Below are 25,389 nucleotides of genomic sequence, written 5' to 3'. Positions count from 1 at the left end.
GGGTAGGTTTACCGAGAGATCTTAATGCTCTCGATTGCTACAATCTAGCAAATAATTTGCACGTGAAACAGAACAAAACCAAGTTGCTGTATTGGGTAAATGTCCACATAAATTACAACTACCTCGAAATGTGGCTATCAGCAAGGGCCAAACCAACCGTCCATCTAAAGAATCTCAAAACAAGGGGCTCACTGGTATCCACCTGCTAAAGCATCTCATTAACTGTCTACAAAGTAGAACAGCTGAGCCCAGGCTGACTGTACTGAGAGCAAAACTGATCTGGGCCCTCAAATATGGCCATAGAGGCTTTTTCCGGTACCTTTCGATAAGTTATTAAACTCTCAGATTAAGGCCTAGAAGAAAACCCTACTTGCTCTTCAGCATTGTAGACGATACAGGCTAAGGGTGGAATTGGGCGTTGGGAGTCCTGACCTTGCTGGTCAGGGGACTTTAAGTACTACTTCCTGGTGCTGCCAGCCCTGGAGGCTTCGCTAAAGCACCATCTGAGATCAATCTTTGGAGCAGTGTCCGAGGGATTTACAGCTCATAACTGCAATACACTTTAAAGATCAGGACAGAAAGCCTGCACACAAAAGACATTCCACGCTCAGCCTGGAAAAACGTAGTGAACCGGCAGGTGCTTTTAATCTCTTGAACAGGGCATTGGGAGTCTTTGGCCCAACCCTCTGACAGAGGCGCTGGATAAATGTTTTATTCCAGGGAAGGCACGGTCCTATTTTCAACATGCACCCACAACCCAGGCTCATAGGAAAATTCTCTATAGGAGGCTAATTGCCTTCGCAATCTCAGATTTTAATCCTGCCCTGGCCAATCAAGAGGAAGTAATCTCATGCAGGCTATGGAAATATCAAAGAACATTGGCTCCATTTATTGTGCTGCTGCCCCAAACTGGCCGAAGAACATTACCTGCTCTTTACCTGGTTTCGGTTGAAAGGTGTGAAGCGCTGCAGGTAGGGATCGTATCTGTGCTTCACTGAAAGCACGCCCAGTACTCTAGCTAGATTGGGGAAATTAACGAGGCTTATCTGCTACTCACTAGCTGAAGAGGGAACAGTGACTGTCCATACTCCATAGGTCTTGTACTCCACACTTAGCCAATAGGAGATCTGTTAACCCGAACTGATAACCTATTGGGTCATGAGTAGAGTATAACACGGTTATGCAGCCCAGGACTTGGCAATCACCAATTCGGAATCAACATCTACCAAAGTTGGCCCTCACCCATTGAGGGTAGGAAAATCACCAGCTAACCACCAAACATCCTAAGGTGGCCAGTCGTGTGGAGTTGGTGCCCAAATAGGAGAAGGACCAATAAGTTTACTAGGCACATTGCACTTTACACCCTCACCACTAACCTTGGACACTGATTGCGAAGTCTAAAATGTATTTGTCCATTATCTCTGGCAGGTTTGAATAAAAAAAAAAAAATGTTTTAAGTCCCAGTGGAACAAATCAATGAGAGTGCTTTTAAAAAAAAAATCTTGTAAAAATTCCCCTTGCTGTAACATGTTTCATCCTTATTTCATGTAATGGTTCTGACATGTAAAGATTTTAATTATCTAACATGAATAAAGTACTAATAGGAGTTGTAGCCAGGATGGGATATACACAAACACGTACAGCGAAACGAGCACTGAAATGGCCGTAGGAAGCAGCCTAGCGAGTTAAAGCCGCGGTGAAGCAGCCGGGCGGAAGGACCGGTTGTCCTCACCAGCTACTCGCCACCATTACAGCATCCAACAGCAGCACTAGTAAATAGAGAAAAGAACGCAAACTGCTGCATTAATATTAAAATATTAAGAATAAAACTACTAAAGTAATGGGGAATAAAATGCCCCCACCCACGAAATGCTGTGGAATTTACAAATAGTCCATTCAGCAAACTGCAATGGACAACTAAAGTATAACTAAGTACAATGAAAGGGACTGACCGAAAGCCCACTCAACTATTTTCTGTATATTTTGAGTTATCGCTGACGAAAACTCACAAAGGCTAAAATTCTTTGTAGTCGCACCTAAAAACGACGACTATTTTTACTATCTAGGAAATGCATGCCATTTCTAGCTTCAAAATGATTCACATTTCAAAACATTAACCCTCCCCTTTTTCAACCTGCTCTTTACATATCGACTTTCACATGTTATACTACAAGATGAACCATAATCACAATTACTCTAAACACTTTATTTTAAAACTTTATAGTAATTTCCAGTCACAACTTCAATAGCTCTAAAAGACAACTTGTGACTAGCAAGCAAGAATTTAACGAACATTTTCAGATGATTTATATGAAGAGGTAAATCAAGAATATTTATTGTCGAGCATACTTCCTTCGCAGATTTTAGCAATGTCAATACTCATGCAACAGCACCGGCAATAAAAGTAATAAATAAAAAGTTAGGCTCCCATTAATTGTGCTTTCCATAAATACAGTTATATAGTTTACCTTTGCTTAGTCTCATTACCAGGGCTAGAGACCCAAATCCCTCGTCAGCAGGCGGTAATACGATATCCTCGGAAGTGTAGGACACCATCAGAGTATCATTGATGCGATAATTACAGGATAAGCTCAAACTAGGGAAAAGTAGAAACATTTTCAGAATCCAAATTGCATTTCACTTACTTAACTAATACACAAATTATACTTACTTGTATTTTGCTCCACTTGGGCTTGGTCGGAGGTGGAATATATCATTTTCATAAATCACGGAGTTTCCTACAAACTGAAAATAAAATGGTGCATATGAAACATCTCAGTACAGTGACAATCAAATAGGATAAGACAGTCGAGTTTGGACTACCAACTTACACAGACCCCAATTAGGAGATATACCAACAAAAAACCCCCCACAAAAACACCAAACACACACCACATCTCTCCGTGCAAAATTCTGACATAGAATGCTGTAGAATACCCTTGAAGTTGTTCCACAAGTGTTGGCATTAAAGACAAATGTTGCGCTCAGATCCGTTATCTCAGTAGGTCTACAACGCTGATCTCGTAACACCAGTTGACTAAGATCCATGCCCTGCAACACGGCCTTTGGAGTGATAGTAAGGACTATGGTTCCATTAGGTTGACAATCTGTCAAAGTAAAGTGTAGATATTAAGTCAGGGATTTTAGGGATAGAAGAATAAGTCAAAGAAAAAGTGCATCACTTTAATACTTTATCAGAATGGCATTAATCATTTATTAATTCTTAAGCACTTGGCATATATGCAGGTAAAATAATGAAGAGGCTGCCGTGTTACAAGTAGACTAGTGTGTAATGAACGCTTTGAGTAGGGACCTTAATATGGTTAAACTGGGTTTGAGAGACAAGAGCAATAGGGCATTTTATTTAAACCAATATAATGACAGATGAACGCATTTGGAGATGCTTAAAAAAAACAGTTGCCATTAGGCATATAGTTTCAATAAAAAATGTCCATATAGAGATTGGAGAAAAGAGTGCAAGGAGCAGTTTCACAATGTATGCTGCATGCCTTGTTTAAAGGAGTAGGTGACTAGCAAGTGCCAAAGAGCATGAAGATTTTTAGTACAAAAGGTTAGTGTAAACCGGAATAGCACCAAATCAGATTGAGGGGGTCTTTTCTCAACAAACAAAAAAAGTCTTAAACTAGCTCTCCCGACTATTTAAGAGTTTTATATAGTGCCAATTAGACCTGAAGATATCGGGTACCAGAGCGCTTCACATGAGCACCAGTGTAGTTACAGATGGAAACATTCATTAGGTCGAGCGTGGGCCGGCAGCGAAGCTGCCCCGCCCTGCGAGAGATCTTGTAAACAACTATGGGACTCCAAGCCCCACCTCTCCTTTCCATTGGGTAGAGTCAGCGTTTAGGGTAAATGCTGGCTTCCCATTGGAAAAGAGGGTTTTTGGGTGCCACCCGGTCCACTTTTTGTATGGCCCCAAAGGTCATGATCACCTGCTTTATGGCTGTTGTGACCATCTTATCTAAGGGAGGCGTGACAAAGGTTCAGGCAGAGTTCTTCAATGTTTTCACCAATCAGCTTAGACCTCACGTGCTTTTGCACATACATCCCGCGTGCCCTCAGTTTATAATTGAGCCAGTAAGAGGAGGCGTGGGCTCTATAGTCTGGACGCTGCGGGCAGCTGGTGAGGACAGGATGTATGCAGGTTTGAAGTGGCCGGGTTAGGGGCGGTCTCCTATCACTGCACTCAGTCTGAGCATCAAACGCCGAAAGACTGACTGCACTTGAAAGGAATTTAAGGAAGATTGGAAACCTGCCTGCCTGGGTCATCTTTGGGGTGTCTGGTATCCTCCTTGCAAGTACTGAGGAGGCCCTGTTCATCGCTCTGTGCCGGGGTTGGATTTACAGTCCAGTCGTGTTATCAGGACCTGCCGGGGTGCCTGCAGCGAGATCAGCCTTTGTGTGTGGTTTTTTGTTAGCACCACGATGTGAAGACGCGCTTACGTGTCTGATCAGCAGTTTTATCACTTTGTGTGGTTTTGTGATCCAGTCGCAGCAGCAGGGTGTGATTTGCATTAGTTACCTGCGGTGTGATTAGCAGTTCTGCCTTTGGTGTCGTTTTGTGTTCCTGTCGCGATATACGAGCATTCTTGAACGCCCCTGGTGCCATAACCAGTTTACACGGCACCCGCGGGGGGAGGGGGTGCAGGCTGTCCCACGGAGTTGAGGGTCACACTCCGAATAAGGGCTTGCCTCCTCTCGCTTTGTCCCCTCCCTCTTCTTGCCTCCTCTCTCTATATATGTTCCCTCTCAGCCTCTCTTCTTACCTCCTCTCAATCTTTATTGCCCCCCTCTGTTTGTTCCCTCTCCTCTGCTGGCTCCGCGGTCACCCCTTCTTGCCTGGGGTGGGCCTCCATATCCCATTCCACAGACCCAGAGGCCATCACTGTTGGCCTTCTCCAGCTCCCCTCCCCATGCAGGATGCCTCCATCGATCACTCTTCTGCCCCGTCACCGGTCCCCTTCAATTTACCCCTCTGCTCCTGAGATCACCCTTCCAGTGAGTGAATCATTACTCACTGCAGAGCATCAATTACAAAGGCGGTGAGCCCTCAACACCCATCGGGGTGCAGGAGTGCTGAATGGAAAGAGCCCACCTCATGTCCACCCTGCTGTGCCAATATGGAAGCCGGGGGGGGGGGGGGGGGTTGCAAGCCATAGTGTAACACCCTCCACATCTGGGACAAGCCGCTTTGCTGGGTACTGCAGCTTCATTGACTTAGAGACTTTGGGCTCTGCACTGACCCAACGTAAGCAGATTAATTCCTGAAGACTAACTCCTCAGCAATTGCGCTAACCGCCAGAGAATCCTGACTGCGGTTCATAAGTGTACAGAGCAGGTGGGTTAGCACCGGCCTCTGCAAAGTTGGAACTCACACATCCCAAAAAATGCTCCTTGGTCACAAAAGGGTGGGTGAAGTACTACTCAAGGAACAACGTTCCTCCACAAGCAAACCTATAGCCCCAGTCGTGGAGATTTACAAAGCTAGAGGGGTCAGCGCTGCACTAACCAGGGCGGAGCCGTGGGGTACTTGCAATCTGGATGTACTAGTAAAATCGGAGAGCAAATTTTTGAAAGATCTGATGGCCCTCCCGTCAAGTACTCCTACTGTTCCAGTGTTACTTGATCTAGGCAAATCAATCAAGGAACAAACGCAACTTCGCCCCCCGCTTCTTTGGGCTCGGTTGTGGCGGGTGCCCGAACTAGCCTCCTACGCAGAAGGGCTGTCAGAGGTAATGGCCATGGAAGGCTGGTCTAGGATTAAATGGTTGAGGGATGTAAAACTGCTATTAGTGGAGTTAGGGCTAGGCGATGCATGGTCATCAAGATCCGCCCTATCCAAAGTTAGGATTAAGAAATTGTATTGGAATTGGGTCTCTTCTAAACTAATCTCAGATCCAAGTCATTGCAGCTCCACTGTAGCCTTTGTGAGGATTAAAGATGTGGTGGCCTATGAACCTTACTTAGACATGATTTCCATCCCTCTTGACCGTGCCCTGTATTTTAAGTTCAGAGTGGGGACTTTACCAGTAGGTGAACTAGTTGCCCGTTGGAAATCCCCTTTCCAGTCTTCCCCCTTTTGTGCGCGTTGCCCCTCTCGTGTAGAGTCGGTAGCCCACATTCTTTGAATGTCCGGATTACTGTGCACCCAGGAGGCGTTGGCTTAAACCCTTATGTAGACTTTTAGGTACCCACCATTATAAAGTGGCGTTATGTATTTTAATGTCCGACACCTCCACTTTGATTGTGTGTGTTGTGTCAAAATTTTTAAAGTGGTCATGGTTGATCCGTGCATGAAGGCTTTCATTGTCAATTTAATTCTGTTTTAACATCTTCCCTGTTCCTCTTTTTTGTATAATTAGGAAAGTGTTTGTTATATATGCTGTGTTTTATACTTGTTGTACATGCTTTTATGATATTTTTATATCGAAATAAAGACCATCAATCAATCAGAGACTTTGGGCTCTGCACTGACCCAACGTAAGCAGATTAATTCCTGAAGACTAACTCCTCAGCAATTGCGCTAACCGCCAGAGCATCCTGACTGCGGTTCATAAGTGTACAGAGCAGGTGGGTTAGCACCGGCCTCTGCAAAAGGCCCAACAACCCCAGATCATCCGACACCCGTTCAGCTATCTGGGAATGTAACCTATGTGCCCCACAGTTCGTGAAGACTGCATGATGCCAAGGGGTCAGTGGTCCTGCCCCAGAATTTTCTTCTAAAGTGGTGATCTATTAATCTAATTGTATTCGCCTAAAGTCAAACTTCAGGTACCAGAATACATTTGGTTATAAAATATAAGCCCAAGACCCTAATTGGAGATGATGTGGCCGAACGGCCAGAGCTGCAGACATCGGAGCTGGGGAACCAGGTTAGAGCCCTGGTTCATTCAATACCTTAGAGTTTGCGCTATATAAACCCACAAAAAAACTATATATATATATATATAACTACTTGGTAAATTGCAGCGATTCAGGTAGACCTTAGGTATGCTTGACATATGGGCATTATTTCCTCACCCTGGACTGCCTTCTCACGATGCTGCTAATTGGATCCATATCATGAGACACCTCTTGGCAGTCCTGGATTTTAAATCAACAACATGTGCATGCTTTTAAATTTGAAATTGAATTTTTAGTTATTTATAGAGCGCACATTCACTGAGCAGTTTCTTGGCGCTATAGGATTTCAGTGCCGAGAGAAGCATCGTGGACTAAGGGCTGAAAGCCTGCTGGAACAGAAAGGTCTTAAGAGCCTTACGAAACTCCAAGTAGGAGGGGGAGGATCTGAGAGGGAGGGGCAGGGAGTTCCAGAAAGTAGGTGCGAGTACCGAAAATTTCTGGCCACCGGATAGTTTCTTAAACCGGGGGATGACTAGCAGGGACTTGGCAGAGGAACGAAGGTCTCTGGCAGGGCAGTAATTGATGACGGTGGAATTAATAAACGCAGGGGCAGTGCCCGCCCAGGCTTGAAAGGTGAGGCAGCCAAGTTTAAAAAGGGCTCTTTGTTTAATCGGTAGCCAATTAAAATCTAGTTACCTTATGCTTTATGGTTACGGTGACCAGGTGGTATAATGCTAGTGTGACACCGACACCACCTTTCTACTGCTGGACTTTGCCTTACATATTGTTATCAGTTGTGTTGGTCCAATTAAAATGAACCCAGACTACAACTTCCAGAATGCACCGATATGTAAAAGAAAGTCCAGGAATGTAAAAGTGGTGTCCCTTGAGATGGAGCTATCTGACCACCCTATTAATGGTAAAAAGCGTCACCTGACGATCCAGCATGGAAAAGTTGCTCCCTAAAAAAAAAAAAGCGAGAACATTTCCCCGTCGAGCTGTAGGTCTGCTAGGGGGTTTTGCCGAACAGGTCACAACATTTCACTTTTGTATTTAACTATCTAGGATTACAAGCTCATCTCAAATTTCACTCCTCAAAAACGCAACTGCAATACTACTGAAAGACTAACTGGATAGAGGTCTGAAAATTAAAATTATTACTGCACCCTAAGGTCAAACATTTTGCTGTATTAAAAAAAAAAAGAAAAAAAAAAAGAAACACGTGGATATTGGGGACCCGAGGGAGAAGTCCTACCCTTCTTAGATTTACACCCAATCCAATAACTAAAGAATTACAAATCAATGACACCATTTTCATATTATCTGGGGTGGGGGTCTATGATCTGTACTCCGCAATTTAATTTTTCAAGACAAAGCAGGTCAGATTGGTTAGCCCAGTTTTACACAACTTAAAACTTTTTTCAACCCAAGAGGTTTATTGCTAATGGGATTACATTAAATGCCCAATACATTTTTTTAACCCAGATTTAAGTATTACATATTTTCAGAATTTAAGTTATTAAAAAAATGTATGCCATTGCAATTTTAGCCTCTGTTTTACGATAATTTTTTCATTCTATGGTTGCATGTACGTTGTTGCGGTTTGTATGTTCACATTATTGTAACTTATCAAACTAATAAACTGGATATTTACACCAAATTCACACACCAGTGTTTGTGGAGAAAAGAGGTAATTTGTGATACACCACGATGTAAAAATAACCACAAAAAAAACAGACAATCTCCAAGTTAAACATGTTAAACAACATACATTCAAACACAAAAGTTGTCTTTTGGGCTGCAAACTAACAGCTTAAAAAATTATAAAATGTTGGCCTCCATGAATTGACCATATTCTATAGTCATTTCTACAAAAAGTAGTAATGTCCGAATGAAGAACTTATTCACCCATGCAGTAGTGAAAAAGCAAGTAACAGCAACACAGATTAGCATTTTAAACTTTGAAATTGCAGATTTGAAGTGTTCTGGGGCTTATAGAAGACTCTTCCCCCGATCTGTTGCAAGCCACTCCCAAGGGATTTGCCTTTATGAAACTTGGTAAGCAAGGATAGTGGGGGCAAGTGTGTGTGTGTGTGTGGGGGGGGTGGGGTTGCAGTAATTTTTAAACAATCAATGCAAGGTACCTTCTCTGAGTTTAGTATTGAGGGAAGTGAAGCAGACTTTCGCCCTCCGGCATGGACGATTAAGTGTACGATGTCAGGAATACGGATTAATTGTGGCCCTGGGTCTGCCTCCAACTTGGTTGCATCGTTAGTAGATGTCCTGTCCCCATTGATACTTGGATATTCTAAATTTACTGTGGTTGAAGATCTGAATTAGCATTTTTAGGACATTACTCGTCTGGCAGCAGTGATTGTGGCTGCAGATTTGGAGGGTTGCAGCTTTTTCAATATGTGACGTCCTCTACACAGATGGGGCACATATTGTACCCTATTTTTTTAAAATCTTGCTGGGATAGTGATCGAGCAGCCTATTCCACTCACTTGTTCGGCCCATTTTGCCATTCCATTTATGGTCTTGTATGATAAAGTGCCCAACAGTCATGCCCCTGTGGCACAGGCATGGCAGTGCGGTAAGATTACCCGGTCTAAATTCTGTGATCTGCTGGCGATCAGCCAGCCTATTTTGGACAGCTGTATTGAAACTGCAGATGCAGAAATGAAGTGGATCTATGGATCGCCTTTTTCTCAGACAGTCAACTGAATGGCTTAATGAGGATTTGATGGTTTTGAAAATGGAGTGCAAGTACCTTGAGTGCCTTCGGCGCCGAGCATACAGCCCTGCCTGCAAAAAAGATTTGCCAGTGCAAAAAATCTACCACTGTAGTATTAAGAAAGCACGGAGTGACTTCAGCACTGATAACATTGTTTGCTCAAAAGCTCTAATAAATTAAAAGTGGCCATGATCGATTCCAGGAGGAGGGAATTAAACATGCGATATAAGCACTAAAAGCGATATTTTGTTCCTTTTATTGGTCTATAGGTTCAGATCGCCCGAAAATTGACTTTGTCCAATTTTCAAATAAATATGGTACAAGAAACTGTACAAGCTGTGTAACCAATTCAAAATGAGTTTCTTGGATATAGCATGTGCTATTGGAAGGTTTACGATTGCTTTCAAAAAGGTTTGTGTATATAGATCAGCAATGCTCGGGTAATTTAGGATGAGTTTATTTGCATGTCATGGGGAAGGTGACGACAAAGAAGGGGTATATTTTAAGCTATTAGTTTTTATTCAATAGGAGGTTTATTTTGTTAAATTATGTATAAATATGTAAGTGAATGCATTTATAAAAAGCGGTCATGTTTGTAAAGGATGTGTGATTAAGGACCTAAGGCCTAAATAAACCCTTCTTTGACGGGCGGAAAGCTCTACTCATGAAATATTTCACTGTGGTGAGGTCACTCATCACCAGCTCCACTCAGTCTCGACGGCACCATCAGAGGTGGGTTGTAATGTCCTAGCCCAGTTCATTGTGGAAAAAGGAGCAAAGTTATATAGTTTATTTCCTGTAAAAGCCAGAGAGGCCCCATGTTGGAGAGCCTGGTTCGACTGTTTGGAGAACAGCACTGTGCTATCAAACTTCAAGCCTGGTACTGGGCGGTGGAAGCATGCTGTGCCAGTTCCACTGTTGAAAAAATCCTCTGCTGGATCCCTCTAAGCCAGAACACTATCACCTGATCTTGCTGCTGCCACTATTCTCTAAGATCACATCCTGATTGAGAGACCCTGCAACTGTGGGGTGGGCCATGAATTGCTGAGCTGGATCGCCTCTTTTTTGAAGGGTGGCACCTTCTAGGTGTCACAAACACCCCATCAGTCAAAGGTGCTTCCATTGAAACAAGGAGTGCCACAGGGCTCCTCCTCAAGTACAACTTTTAAGTGTACATATGACCGCTGATGGTGATCGAATGCTATGGATTTACCATAATTTCACATGCAGATAACACATCTGATTATGCAGTCACAGAATATGTCCCACATTGCCTCTGCCCTATGCCTCTGCCTGGCAGAGCTGGCTAGGTAGATGGACCTGAATGGACTCAAGATCAATGCTGGGAAGACAGAGGTTTTGACCTTGGGCAGTCAGTCAAACATCTGGTCAACTGCATAGTGCCCTAAGGAGCTGGGCCCAGTTTGTGTCTCTAAACCCAAGGTTACGAATATTGGCGTTTCATTTGATGAAACATTTTAGGACAGTCCAATTATTGCAGTGGCAGGACAATATTTTGTGCTGCTTAAGATGCAGAGAGAAATACTGTGCTCTCTGCCAGTCAGCAAAAAACCCCAATAAAAGACAGTAGTTCAGGCACAGATTCTATCGGGTCATCAATTGCAATGCTTTGTACCTTACAGTAACAGGGGCTGATTAAGAGACCCCAGGGAATAGAGGACTCTGCTGCACATCTTTTATTGACCTTGTAAAGGCGCATGTTGAAATTGGCCACACTCCAGTTGCACTGGCTTCCGGTTAAGCAGAGATACTCTTTCAAAACCCTGTGCTACTGTCACAAGGCACTTGCTAGTAAAGGTCCATGCTACCTTCAAACTTTGGTTACACCACTTGCACCATCAGGGAATTTAAGATCAGCAGGGAAGATATTGGGAGACTTGTCCCAAGATAAAGAAAGTCCGCACAGATGGGAGCTTTTTCAGGTATTTGGCACCAAAATTGTGGAATGCTTTGCCCCAGATAGTTAGACCGGTCCAGTTGGATCATCATTTTAGGAAAAAATTAACTCTGGTTTATTTACCCCAGGATGTATGGGGTTTAATAGTTGCACCTAGAACTGCTGATACCTGCACCTAGCACCGGGACACCTTGTTTGAGGCAGCTATGTGCTTTAGAAACCTTATTCTTAGTAGCATTTTTAGTAGTAGAAGTAGCTAGCATTACCATTAGTAGCATTACCTTTACTCTTATTACTAAGATTATCTCTTGTGAGTTCTGCGGATAGAGGCAATAAAATGTGAAATTAAAGGTCTAGGCCACAGGTCTTCAGTCCATGTTGTACACCCCCTTGGTGAATGGTCTACCTGACCAAAGAGGCCTTTGGCACTAAACGGTGGTGCATCAATGGGCCATAAGGGTAATGGAGGGGCTGAGGCAGTCTCCCGTGCAGAGTAGCCTTGTATCTAGACACCAGACTCCTAGGGATCCGGAATAGCCTACTGTCAACGTAACTCCATCTGTACCAGCAAAGAGTAATATCTCAACTCTGAACTTAAAAGCGAAGAGTGCCAAAGTGCTTGGCGGGTTAGGGTTAAATGCTCCGTGATCCAAGCTCGTCAGAGTTGCCAGTACTGGGACTCCCACTGAATTGAAGTCTGATTTTGCTGTGAATGCTAACAATAAGAACTTGTCCAGCAGTGGTGCCTCTAGAGGTGTCCCTCCCAGCACCTCATGCCTCTCGAGCCAGGAAACTAGTCTTCAAGCTTTAAACTGGTAAAGTGTGAACAGAACTGTGCCGAACACCACAGGCTTAACCAGATGTCCTTACACTGCTGCTTTGCAGACAACTCAACGCACTAAAAACTGTGCTGGGAAAACAGGTTCAGCTTTTGTTCCCAAAAGTGACGGGGACCGGTGATCAACCCTGCCAGTTCTGTGAAAGTGTCAGTTTCACCTGACCCAGCCAAGGGAGAAAAGGCAGCAACCAAGAAGATTCCAACCAGCGAGCGAGATACTGGAAAATCAGGCACTAACCCTGGTTGCCCACCCAACCCAGTACTTCATGATGGCAGCCACCAAGATACAGGAAAGTCTGGGGCGGGGAACCGCAGGCCAGTAGCAGTCTGAGATGAGCACTGGCGAGGACACCACCAGTTCGGACTCAGATCAGGACTCTGCCATTTCAAGCCGGGCCCAGAACATGTCAGTTTCCATCCAGACAAAATAGGACAGGAAACCTACCTGCAACCTAATTGAGCACGTCTTTGTGACGGATGTCACCGCTAACCTCATCACGGACCATGAAGGAGTAACCAACAAGTGTCGGATTGTTTAAGATAAGAAACTTCTGAGCCTTCCAGCTGGGATTATTCTAGTGCACCATATAGGTTTCCTTAAATATATTTTGGATTTTGAACGTATACCTTTTCACTTATCACTGGAGCCTAATTGTATATCGATCGTTCAGTTGTGGAAAGTAATTACATGGGCTATTTGTTCAAAATGTTGGATGTGGGCAGGCAGCTAAATGTTTCTTCAAATTTGAGTTTTTTTATATGGATACACGTTGAGGAGTGGTAAGAGACAAAAGAAATGGAAATAAGCTCTCCTGTGCATAGACGTGTTAAATATCACCCCGTACCTGAATTAAGTGTTAAGTTCCTAGGTCTTTTCAAGGAGGTGGAGTGAAGTAATCCTTACCATCGTAACGGATAATGCTCGGTTTCTAAAATGGCTTCTTTCTCTGGGATTTTTCCGAGATCTTTGTAGAGACTTTTAATAATGTGTGATGGTGTGTGCATGTGTTTTTTGTACTAGAGCATGGGATTGTATGTGCGCTTATGCGTGTGGATGTTTCTGTATGTGCTTGTGTGCGCCCTCTGTTCGCGTGTGAGTGCACACATGTGTGTGCTTGTGCATATCTGTGTGTGATGGTTTGTTTCTGCATGTACCTGTGTGTGCGTCCTTAGGTATTTTTGTTCTGGAGCATGTGATTGTATGTCTGCTTGGGTTTGGTAGTTTCTATAGGTGTGCTTGTGTGTGCGCGCATTTGTGTGTGCTTGTGCATGTCTGCATGTGATGGTTTTTGCGTGTGCATGTACTTGGGTGTTTTTGTACTAGAGCATGGGATTTTATGTGTGCTTGTGTTTTTGGATGTTTCTGTATATGTGCGCATATGAGTGTGCTCACATTTGTGTGTGCTTGTGCAGGTCTGTGCGTGTGATGGTGTGTGCATGCTGGATTTGTTATTCTCTGGCGGCCACTGTCCTGGATACTGACTAACTGCCAGATGCCTGACCTTAGGATGGCCACCAGTGTACAGTACAGTCCCCTGCCTGACCCCAAGATGGCTTCCATAGTTGTCCCCTTCACGTTGTTTTACTTCCCTGGGACAACAATTGGACATTGACCAGACCTTGAGCCTATCCCCTAACCGGCTTACACATCAGGATTTGGAACCTGCGGAACTTTACCCCAGACTGTAGAGACCAAGTGATTTGGCTAATGCCCAGTGGAGCTACCATATATCTAAAGAGGAGATGGGTTGTGGACCCCCCCCCCCACCCCCCCCATCACCTACCCAGCCAGACTTTCCCCTAGTCCCTACGTCTTATCTTCCTCCTACCCCTTTACCCTATCCCCTTACCCTTCATTGTGCCATTCACCTTGTTCCCTATGTTCTTTAAATGCTTTTCTTGATACTTATGTAACTTTTAACTAATGTAAATTGCAACATTATTGGTCCTCATGTAAGCACTCCGTTTCCTTCGGGTCTAGCCAGCACTATATAATCTCATTAATTAAATATGTTCCCATTTAGTACTCCTTCTCTCTGTCTACTTCACCAGCGCCTTTCCCTTCTCCCCTGAATCTCTCACCTTGCCTGCTAGTCTGCCTAGCCCCCTGTCCTTTGTGCCCTTTGACTAAGCACTCCTTCTCCCCTTGTTGGGGAAGGATCCAATATTTATACTCTGGAGTCTCAGCGTACCCGCTGAGAGAGTCCACTGCGCCAAGGCAGCCACTCACAGCTGAAGTATTGTATGGCACCCCTTTCCAAAGCACTCCCTCTCCCCTTTTTCAGGAAGGATCCAGTATGTAGGCCTTGGAGTCTGAGACCCCTCAGAGAATCCACTGCGTAAAGGGAGCCTCCTGCACCAGAGATAGAGAAGTGATACCACTTCCCCTGGGATCACAGCTTACTGGACTTAGGACATTGCTTGGACTCATCTACCTGTGAAACCTAGAGATCTGCTGTACAGCCCCTGTCAAGTGCTCCAAGTCCAAGCGTGACTAACTGTTCCAGCCCAGGTTTTTCCTTTGCATTTTAGGATTCTTATAAAACCTTCATGTTAATCCGATTCTTCCCTCCCCCCAAAAAGGACTGCTAGTCGAAGAAAGCAAATAAAAGCATGGACTTGAGCAGTTAGTCATGCATGGATCTAGGAGACCTGGCATCTACTGCTGTCCAGAAAGCAAAATTAGAAATCCAAGTCTGAAGGCTGATCAAGACACTCTTGTAGCAAGAATGTGTAGAAGCAGATCTCAGATTAATTTCTTTAAAAAGGGGCTGAGTTTACGAGCTTTACTTAAGGAGTGACAAAGTACACATAATGCACCCCCAAACAAAAAGCCTCTGCAACATCTGCTTTTTCTGTCCACCCAGTGAAACTGCCTCAGTCACCAAGGGGTGATCAGCAACATGCCTCTAAATGGTTGGGTCATGCGGGTGTAATGAAGTAATTACCATACTGTTAACCAGAACAGGCAAGGTAAAGATAGGTAATGGTGTCAAGTTCAAACAGCCCATGACTGGAGCTTGAATATAAAGACTCTTGACCAGATTGGAAAAAGGTTCAATTTTCAGGAATGTGCACCATCTTGCTTATGATTCGATAGGATTTAAATTTGGTAAGATCCGGTCCAATCCTCGGAACGTAGGTGCTCTTCTCAAACATGGGGAGTGGACCCACTTTCCTTGATAAATCCCCAGCTTTTGAAGCTGGAGGGGGGGGGGAAGGAAAGATATTTAAAGGCTTTTGAATGATACCAATGGTTTTTGCCTGATCCAAAATATAACAGCATCTTTCTCTGGTGGGAAACAGTCAGAACACCACAGTCTAAACGAGTGTTGTGACTCCGCAAGCCCTACCACGCTTGCCTTAACCACACCTATGCATGGTTAAGGCAATGCGCGGTCTGTTTGCTGGCAGACGGAAGCAGGAAGCGGTGAGGTAAGTGGGGCGGAGTGTGGTTCTGGGGGGTGGGTTGGGGGTTTTGTGGTAGTTTAGTAGGCAGGGCGGGTAGTTTTGTGGGATGGGGGTGGGTCAGGATAGTTTTGTAGGCTGGAGGTAGTGGTCAGGGCTGGGGTAGTCATTTTAAAATTAGGGGTTAGGGTATTAGACCTCAAGGCAGGGGAATGGGTAGTCAAGGTAGTTTTTAGGCCTGGGCTAGTTTAAAGGACAGGGTTTTAGGCCTCTGGGCAGGGGGAGGCGAATGGGTAGTCATGGTAGTTTTTAGGGCTGGGGGAGGTTCAGGGTAGTTTTTGAAATAGGGGTTTGCCCAAGGTCAGTGGAAGGGGTTGGGATAATTGTAGGGATAGTGCAAGGGGATGGGGGATTGAGGTAGTGTTAAGGGTTACAGACAGTTTGGGGGTTGGGAGGGGGGAGTTTAGGACAGGGGGGTGAGTCTCAACCTTAGCCACGCATACCCTTTTACCATTCATGCCTTAACCATGCATTCCTTTAAGGCATCATTTTGTGGTAAAGACGCATTCATCGTTTAGGTTGCCTGGTAGAGGCATGCGTGGTTCTATCATACAACCTTCTCTGGTGCATCTTCGTAGCTCATTTGAGTGCAGTATCTAAGCCAATTGCTTGGGGAAACAAAGGCTTTTAAGTGAGCAGACAAGCCTTCTGAGGCAGCTAGATGGATCTGGAATAACAGGTTTTTAAAAAGGTCAACTGTATACCAGCAATTTACAAGGTATGCGAGGGGAGTGTATGTATTGCTGTTTAAGTGCTTGATTTTTGCTTTTGGTTAGTTAGCACTAATTTAATCAACATCTGATTAAGAACCAAGTTAGTGAGACTAGTTAGTTTGAGATCTTGATTTCAAGCGATAAACTGAAAGGCTTGATTTTTAATGACTAAAATGTCATATTTTAATTTGTGTTTATTAATGGGTTTAATTTCTCTGGTTAAGATACAGATGGTTTTACAAAAAATATCTAGATCCCTTTTATCAATTGCGAAAAAATATATAGATAAAAAATAATCAATATTGTTGTGTGCCTGTTGGACACTATACTCTGTTTCCTCAGGTAAAAACCTGTGGGTCTGACATGTACAATGTCTTGATCAAATGTAAATACTACATAAAAAGGTTACAAAATACACTTGCCCACTTTACTTGTTCGGATGCCGTTTATGCTAAGCTGAGATTTTTGGTGCAATAAATAACACATTTTTCATGTAGAAAAAACACAGGCGCCAGTCTTTGAAGAGTATAAGTATGCCTGGTAATGGCGACAGCTGAAAGACTGCTTACCAACTACACTGAAAACAAAAGAGGGACATAATGGTGGAATAGAAGGCTATCACATAGCTCCTTAACGCGTTGTTCAGGCCATGATACCAAGATGGGCTATAGGTCCCCCCCTTAAAGGCCTTTGATCTACACAAAATATAAAGTGCGATTTCAGCATATTATTCTCCTCCTGCCCGGTTGAAAACTCCCTTCTTTATGGTGCAAAAAAACCAATAAAAATACAGAGCCATCTGTGTAAGGTGGCTTCATGGGCTATGACATTCCATACAACCCCGCATCGACACCAGAACAGTGTGGACATTGTAATTTCCAAGCTGGTGTTTCTACGGAAGGTTCTATCCACCACTCTCCTCCTTGAAACCAAGCAGCAACGTTTAGCTCTCTTCAGGTATTCTGCAACCACCATGGTCAGTGGACTTGCTTCTGCAGAGTTCGGCCTATCAGCCTTCGGCATGGAGGGGAGATGCATTGAGTTACTTGAATTCTAGCTAGATCAAACTACACCAGCATTCCAGATCCCTTGAAGTTTTTACAATAGTAGCTGCCACTTCAACTGCATAGCCAGTGCTGCTGGAATGATGTTGGTCTTTGTAGTATTCTCAATTAGAATATTACTATCGGAATGTTATGGTTTCTCTGGGTTGGACGTTCTGTAAGTGGGAGTTAGGAAGAGGGAGACTGCTCTTCGTGAACTGTGGATGTATAAGCTGTCTGTTGTGATTAAACTATGTTTTTCATGAACCTGACTACTGGATTACTTCAGTCTTGAAGTCTTTATCAAGGCTCTTAAGATGTATGAATGAATGCTGTTCCCAGAAACAATATATACATTTGAAGCACAAGAGTTTTCCCTCAAGGTAGCCAATCGTTTAAATTGGAGGTGGCTCAGAATGATGGTTAAAGTATTCCAAACTGGGTGAAAGGTGGTTGTACTCGGCCATCGGAATCAATCGCCACACTATAGAGGATTCTCAATACTCCCAGACGCCCTTTACCGGTACAGATGTCATCGAAAATTCTCAAAATTAAGAGCCAACAAGACACCACAATGCTGCTAGCAGAGCCCTCTGTTGCATATCACTAAATTAAAACCACCACTAGAGTCACAATATTGGTCTTGTGTGCCCAAGTTAGTAAAAATAATTATATCTATATATTTGTTTTATTAAGATCAAATTTAGGGTGCAGTTCCATAGTCAACACTATACAATCCGTACATATTAATCAATACATTAGGTGTATGAAACAATGCTTACATTTAATCAGTTTTATTTAAGCAGGACAGTCAATGTACCTAGAAGTCGATCATTTTGCACCATACAATCTTTCAGGCTCGCAGGCTGGGAGGAGAGGAAACTCTCGAACAGACTAAGGGTGAAGCAATTTCCCTTATGTTTGCGAAGGCAGTAACACTTACTTGAACCTGTATATTGTTAATTAGTGCCTATATTTTGTAAATGGCATCTATGTTCCAGATCTTCCACTACAGGTGTACGGTGCTTGAAGCTTCCAAACGTGCAATTGCTAGTCTAGTGGCAAGAGATTGGTTTTCCCTTTGGTGTCGAGTGGATAGTCTTAGCTCTACTGCTCATCCACACAGACCTCTTTGGGGAGCCAGGGTTATGCCTGTGATTGCTTTGATGTGAAACAATCTCCTGTCAGTAAGATTGTGTATCAATGAACACTCGCCACTATGTGGATGTGTGCTCAGGTTTCCCCATAACCCTTTAACATGTCTGGACTGCTAAAGATCACTCAATGTTGCTGGTCCAGGTACTACCTGGTCATTCTACTGCATTTTATTTATGCTGTAATTGTATGGAGGACTTGGCTGATGTAGCCAAATTATACACTAGGTCTCCTCCAGAATCGCAATATTAACATTTATTTTCCAGTTGGCCATTTGGGTTTAAACGAGTGTTCTGAATGATTTCTTGCTTTTTGGTCTATGGATAATGATTCTATATGAATTTGCTCCCTGCCAGCAGAACCAATTTAGTGCCATGTTTGTCCATAGTAGTATCCGAGTCACATGACACTAGTCTTGAAGGGCCCAATCAATCTATTAAGTTCCATTACTAGAACATATTGCTCAGTCAATAAATCAGTCTCCTGTCAATGGAGGGTTACGCAAGGTCCAACTCTTGAAGCCAGGATCCCAGGCGTGAAGCAAGGCTTGCATATTACCAATGTCCAGATGGAGGGGAAAATTCAGTCTACCAGTCTTCCTAGATCAATTTGTTAAAGTATTAAGAGTGCTTCCTGAAGGTGTTTAGAGCGGATAACATGCCTCCAGTTAACTGCACAAATCAAACCTACATAAATACAAGTGGAGGCAAGTTCAATTAAGGAAAAACAAGGATACCTGTCAAACCTCCTCAGAAGTCCTAACACACTTACAGACTAAAGACGGCAATATGTCAATACTTTTCTGGCAAATATTGGCTTCAAATACCTTGCTTTAATGGTGCCTGCATAAAAGGCCACCATATGTTTCCATTAGATCAGCCACACTGTATTGTACCATCCTTTTCACATGTGAAACTGAAGTTCAAGTTCACAAAAGCACTCAAGTGCTTGTTACAATAGCTTCATAGCTAAATACGGTTTCATACCATACAGGATACCTGGCATTTTAGAAATTAACGAAGATGCGGAACTGAGATCTTGATGTTTGATGAGGTCTTGAACATAAAGTTAAACTGAATCAAAGTGCCAGCCCCAAGTTGTGTCGTAGAGGCTGTGACAAGTGTACATGGATTTTTTGAGTACTCTAACTTACTGGCTGGTTTCCATCTTCTCCATCTAACATGAAGTGTGTGTGAAGCTGGGACACTTCTCAAACTATACAGTGATGTGTGTGTTCCGAGGTCAGTCTTTCCACTTCTATGAAGGCCACACAAATTATTTACATTTACATGTGCTAAAACTAAACTACTACTGGTCTCGATTACCTGTTAAAGTGTCCTTTCAGTTACTTCATCTTCAAATTTCAGTCAAATCAGTAGGTACTGCACTTACCTATACCCTTGGTGTGTTTTTATGTATGAATAACATAATTGAACCAATGAAGGAGCACAACTGTTTCCAAATGGCTGTTGCATACACTTGTATTCCACAACTTGTGAGAATTCCATATATATTTTTAGGTATTCTATTCTTGATCTAGCACTCAATGGCACTAAGTGACCACCATTTACTGTAAATTAGATCAGTGCATTATTCACTGGTTAATGCTCAAGCCCCATTCAAAGTCAGTCACCTTCACAAAGCATGCAACTGGTATACATAAGGATTAACATCAATTTTCGATTACTGTGCTTCACATGACTAAACAGTAAAAGAAGGTGCCGATCCCATCAAAGTCATACATTCTCAACCAACTGGGTTGTACAGGAGGCTTTATATTGGTGAACGGTTCAATGTTCATGCTTTTGGACCCCTCTAGGTGGTTTGTGGAGTCCATGTTATACACTCCAAACATAGGATTTTAGATCCAGATAGGATAAAGCCATGAACAGAGCTGAAAATTCTGTAATGAAAAAGATTGTTGCGTTTCACTGTAGCTACGAGTCGCTTGATAATGTACTGGGGCAGACAAATATATATATATGATGTTTAATGACCGTACACAACACTTCTCTAAATAAAAGCGGTCCAGATATTAGGTTAACTGCCCCAAGTTGCACTCGAGAATAGTGGTAAAGCGGTGTTATATTCAGGGTGTATACATGGTTTACAAGAACATTACCTATTTTTTCTTCGGAAATGTAACTGCAAGACATCGAGAAATTACTCCTAGTGTTGCCAGCCGAGTCTTTCAGAGAGACTGGAATGGTAACTGCAGTAGTGCCAACGCCGTCCTGGAAAAGCAAAACCAGATGCATCAACATCCTGAATTGTTCTCTGGTCAAACAAAAACTACACTATTTACAGCATTTAACACTACAGATGCCTCCAAAGTAGGTTACATAACTACCTAACTCAGAGCATTCGTCTTCCATGTATAAGAATTATTGCCATCTTCCTCTACTGTGGGTACGTTAGCACCATAAACATTACCAGTTCAATAGCTGGTTCTACCCACCTGATTGGCTAAGCATACTTTGAATAAGGCTCCTTGACTCTGCTGCCTAATCTTAGTATAGTTCGCCCTCTTGAAGGTTTGCATACCAGGTAAATATTAGGCAGTCCCTGACCCCCATATGTGGGTCTTCCGCTTGTCTTTGCTTGTAGTATAGCGTCCCACTCCGCTATTGCAGTAGCACCACTTTTCTGTGATGTTCAATTAATATCTCCGCTTGGGCTCTGGTCCAAGGCTGTACATCTGGCAACCATAAATGTATATCTCGCTTTACATGCCAAGACAATATTATGTTTGGCAACCACCAGCGGAAGGTCCAGGAACTGAAGAAAGAGGGCTGGCATCAGGGGTCCCTCAGGGCTCGGCCCGGAGCCCAACACTTTAATCTCTATATGGCACCACTGCTTTTTTTTGATTGACACTGACGTCGAGTTAGTCGCTTATGATGACTCAACCGATCCTTACCCTGGATAAAAATTCCACAGTGGCTGAAGAACAATTTCACCACTGTCTAACAGCAGTGATGGACTGGATGAAGCTAAACCATTTGAAATGTAACAGCTCCAAAACAGAGATTATGCGGTTTGGCAAGACTAACATTTTCAATCCGAACCTATGGCAGCCGTCAAATTCAGCCCCTCCCCCAACTACAGTGGAGACTGTAAAGAATCTGGGAATAAAATGTGATCATACATTATCCTTCCACAAGCAAGCTCTTGCTGTGGCAGGTACCTGTTTTCAAATAATAAAAATTCGCAGAAAATGTTTCGATCTACTCCCAATTCTGGCCAAAAAGACAGTGGTAGGAGCCTTAATTCTATCCCGTCTGGACAACTGTAATAGTCTATGCAGGAACAAATAAAGACCTACGAAGACTACAGGTAGTCCAGAAATCTTCAGTGAGGCTGGTACTCTATTTGCCTAGAGATTCCTCCTCTGCAACAGCACTAAAAACCCTCCATTGGCTGCCAGTCCATAAGAGGATTATTTTTAAGGTTCTTCCCATCATTTATAAAACAACAAATACTGGACCAGGATACCTTAACGTAAGAACTAAGCCATACATCACTCAACGCACCCTACGGTCATCTTCAGAGAACCTCTTAACACCCAAATTTAAACTTAAAGCCAGGGGTGGAAAGACTCTGGTGGCCATAGGGACCAAAGCCTGGAACTCCTTGCCAACTCAACTCAGACACACACAAACCGAACTTAACTTTCGGAAGTCCTTAAAAACATGGATTTTTGGTATCCCAGATAATATGGCTTTGTCTTTCCTCTGAATGTCTATAATCAGAGACTGTGCCGGCCCCTTTCTCCTGGAAGGTGCCCTTTCCCTCCACATACAGCGCCAAGATACTTCTTGGAGTGAACGTTGTGCTATATAAAAGCTCTTTCATTCGTTCAACTCACACTTGCTCAGCTGGCTGTTCCTGACCCAGTATGCTGAGTGATCTGTCCTGATTCACTGTTCACCGTGACACCTCGGTCAGAGAATTCGCTATCTCAGCACAGATTTGAGCAATTAGCACAGTCCCATACCATATGAAGGAAGCCTGCAGTAATTCACAGGGAGGACGGTGATCTGCTGAACCAGAGTACATCCTTGTGCTTTCTAAGCTGTAAAATATGCTTGGTATACTATAAGTACATTTACATCATGGATTCCTCACAGTCTTGGGGTATTGCAGCATTTCTCATTACTCTGTGAAACCTTTACCCAACATCCCTTCCCACTAGGCTTTACCTACTTCTAGGCTAGAAACAAAAATGGAGAAACAATGTCAAAGTGAAGATTTGGCTGTTCTCCTAGGCCAATGTGAATCAGCTCTTGAACAAATTTAGTTGGTTCGTTATCTCCCTCTACCCATGTAATCAAGACCACATTGAATCGTGCATTGTGAGTGAGGAGATAGCTTGCTTCAAAGTCATTTGTGAGGGTGTCATATGTACCAAGTGCCATTAGAGTACAAGTCTCCCACTAATCTTATGCTGGCCTCAGGCAACTCTTGGTGATTCTGTAACCTGGTGAGTGTTCTAAATTCTGGGAGACACCAGAGTGGAATCTCAGGGGCATACAACCAAGGGGTCTCAAACATTTCAAAACTACACCAGCATAGTTAGGCAATCTTTAGAGTTGAGGGGTATACCTGAGAAATGCCTCCTACATTGTGACAGAGCCTAGCGTTGCACCAATCTACGAGCAATTGATTGCCATTGCATAGGCCACTGCAATTGAGCTGCAAAATATTAAGCCTCATAATTTGGAGTCCCTAGATCACATTTATCCAATGGCTGAATAAGCTCATGCAAGGTCACTTTTATTCTTTCCTTTCCCCAAACCAGTTGAGTCAGTAGGGAGTCCAGTTCAGCAAAGTGTTGTAGGCAATAGTACTAGCAAACACAAAACACAATCTGAACAGGAGCAAAATGTGCTATTGCAATAAGTCCCATGGGAAATGGAGGGGTGGGGGTGGGGGGGGGAAGAGGGGAGAGATACACCAGAAGGCTAGCGGTTGTCTGGCGCCTGTCAGCACCCGACCTATGTTCCCAGAATTCAGACGTGTTATGATACATTTGGGTCCTCAGATACCCAAACATGCCTGCTTCCAAGACAGCAGGGGTCGTGTCAGTGCCATCAAGGTAGACTGGATCTTGCAGGAAGCTAGAGTAGATCAATTTTATGTTTCTAAAACTCAGTTGTAACTGGTTTCAAAGCTAGCTGCATGTACTTCATAGACTACATTCTGGTGAGCCTTCAGAATTGGCATTAAGTTATAGTTAGGATGCCAGAACATGCAGGGTTGACTTTGACCTTATCAGTGGACCACACTGATTTTCATCTGCCCACAACTGAAGCAATACCCATTATCCACTCATTTTCTAGAAGACTCCTAGGATAAAATGGGACTCCATTGTTCTTTCCCGTATATAAGATACCATTTTAGAATTCCCCCCTCTAAGTATTTGACCCTTTAAGTAATGTGGTGTTGCATGGACATGTGTTTTGAATCATTGCCTCCTTTACTATACCATTTTTAACACAAGTCTGATAATTTCTATCCCCTCTAGATTGGATAGTACTAAATTTTGGTCCCTGCATTTTATAAGCAATAGTTTGAGATTATATAAACATTATGGTAGAAATCGATTACCAGAATAAGTAGCTAACAATGCACTCCATGAGGGAGGACAGAAGATTCTCAGAGAAAAAGGCTGATTAGTGCTAAAGCAAAAACCTAGCCGTCTCTGCCATAATGTTTGTCTGTCACAACAATAACGAGGTAGAGATTAGCAAATTACAGAAACATTCTTGCATGTATTGCAAATTGATATCCAGGCATCATTTAGTTCTCCAAGTGATTAAAGCCGGACACATTGGGAAACCAGAGATCACGAATTATTTAATAGACTCCTCAGTGAACCCCAGAAAGCAGTTTGGCGTTAGAAAGTTGGCAATCTGGAACTTGTGATAAAGTTCCGATTGCCAAAGTTACAGCTTAACTGAATGTGTTCTTCCACTCCTTTGCTCTGGCTCATGGAGTGCCAATTCCTAGGAGTAGAGATTGTAAATTGGCACAAAGAGGATAATACAAGAACCTCACTATCAGGTCAGTCTTACGGATTCAACTCACAAAATTTGGGAAAACGTTAACCTGGTCTGAAAATTGGATCCATTGAAATCAACTCTTTCAGAACATCAGCAATTGGATTGGAGACACTGGAATATCGGGTCTGCTGTTCACATTAGACAGCAGACCCAACTCTAACTGGAGCCAAACTCGACTCTCCTATAAGATTCTGCCCTCTAGAAAGGTCCTTGGAGATGTCCTATGAAGTGAGAAAGCCACCTCAGTGCTGTGACTAACCCTACACCAACCTCTGATCATACCCCACCGAAATATCCAGACGAACTTAATTAAATTTGTGTCGAGCTTTGAAAAATAGTTGGATCAAACAGAAAACCTGGTGACGAGTCAAATTCTGGTTTAGCATTTACCCTCAACTACATTTAGTTAGAACTGGTCAGCAGAGCATGCTGCTTCAAACAGTTCTTGGGTGCTGAGGAAAGGAAACTGGAGTACCCCTTTCATTTTTGTGACCGCTTACCCAGTGTTGTGCTGGTAAAGGCTAGCCTCCTCCATCATACATATGGGTATACCGGAGTACTTAACATCCTCAGGGACTGTCCCTTAAAACC

The 25,389-nt window shown here is 43.3% G+C and overlaps 1 protein-coding gene and 1 pseudogene across 1 annotated transcript in view; one reads left to right on the top strand and one right to left on the bottom strand.

The window, feature by feature from the left end:
* The window catches only part of LOC144762531 (uncharacterized), a 168,360-nt gene that overhangs the window by 55,798 nt on the left and 87,173 nt on the right, over positions 1 to 25,389 (bottom strand). Inside the window, exons 14-17 of the mRNA XM_078647755.1 lie at positions 20,856 to 20,967; positions 2,938 to 3,107; positions 2,672 to 2,745; positions 2,469 to 2,596 (exon numbers count right to left, since the gene is read on the bottom strand). Coding sequence (XP_078503881.1) covers positions 2,469 to 2,596; positions 2,672 to 2,745; positions 2,938 to 3,107; positions 20,856 to 20,967 — 484 coding nt within the window. The remainder of the gene's footprint in view (positions 1 to 2,468; positions 2,597 to 2,671; positions 2,746 to 2,937; positions 3,108 to 20,855; positions 20,968 to 25,389) is intronic.
* On the top strand, positions 3,946 to 12,909 carry LOC144761245 (chromobox protein homolog 2-like; annotated as a pseudogene).

Source organism: Lissotriton helveticus, chromosome 6 (assembly GCF_964261635.1).
Source record: "Lissotriton helveticus chromosome 6, aLisHel1.1, whole genome shotgun sequence".
In the NCBI taxonomy this organism is placed as follows: domain Eukaryota; kingdom Metazoa; phylum Chordata; class Amphibia; order Caudata; family Salamandridae; genus Lissotriton; species Lissotriton helveticus.
This window is presented reverse-complemented; position numbering and strand designations above follow the sequence as displayed.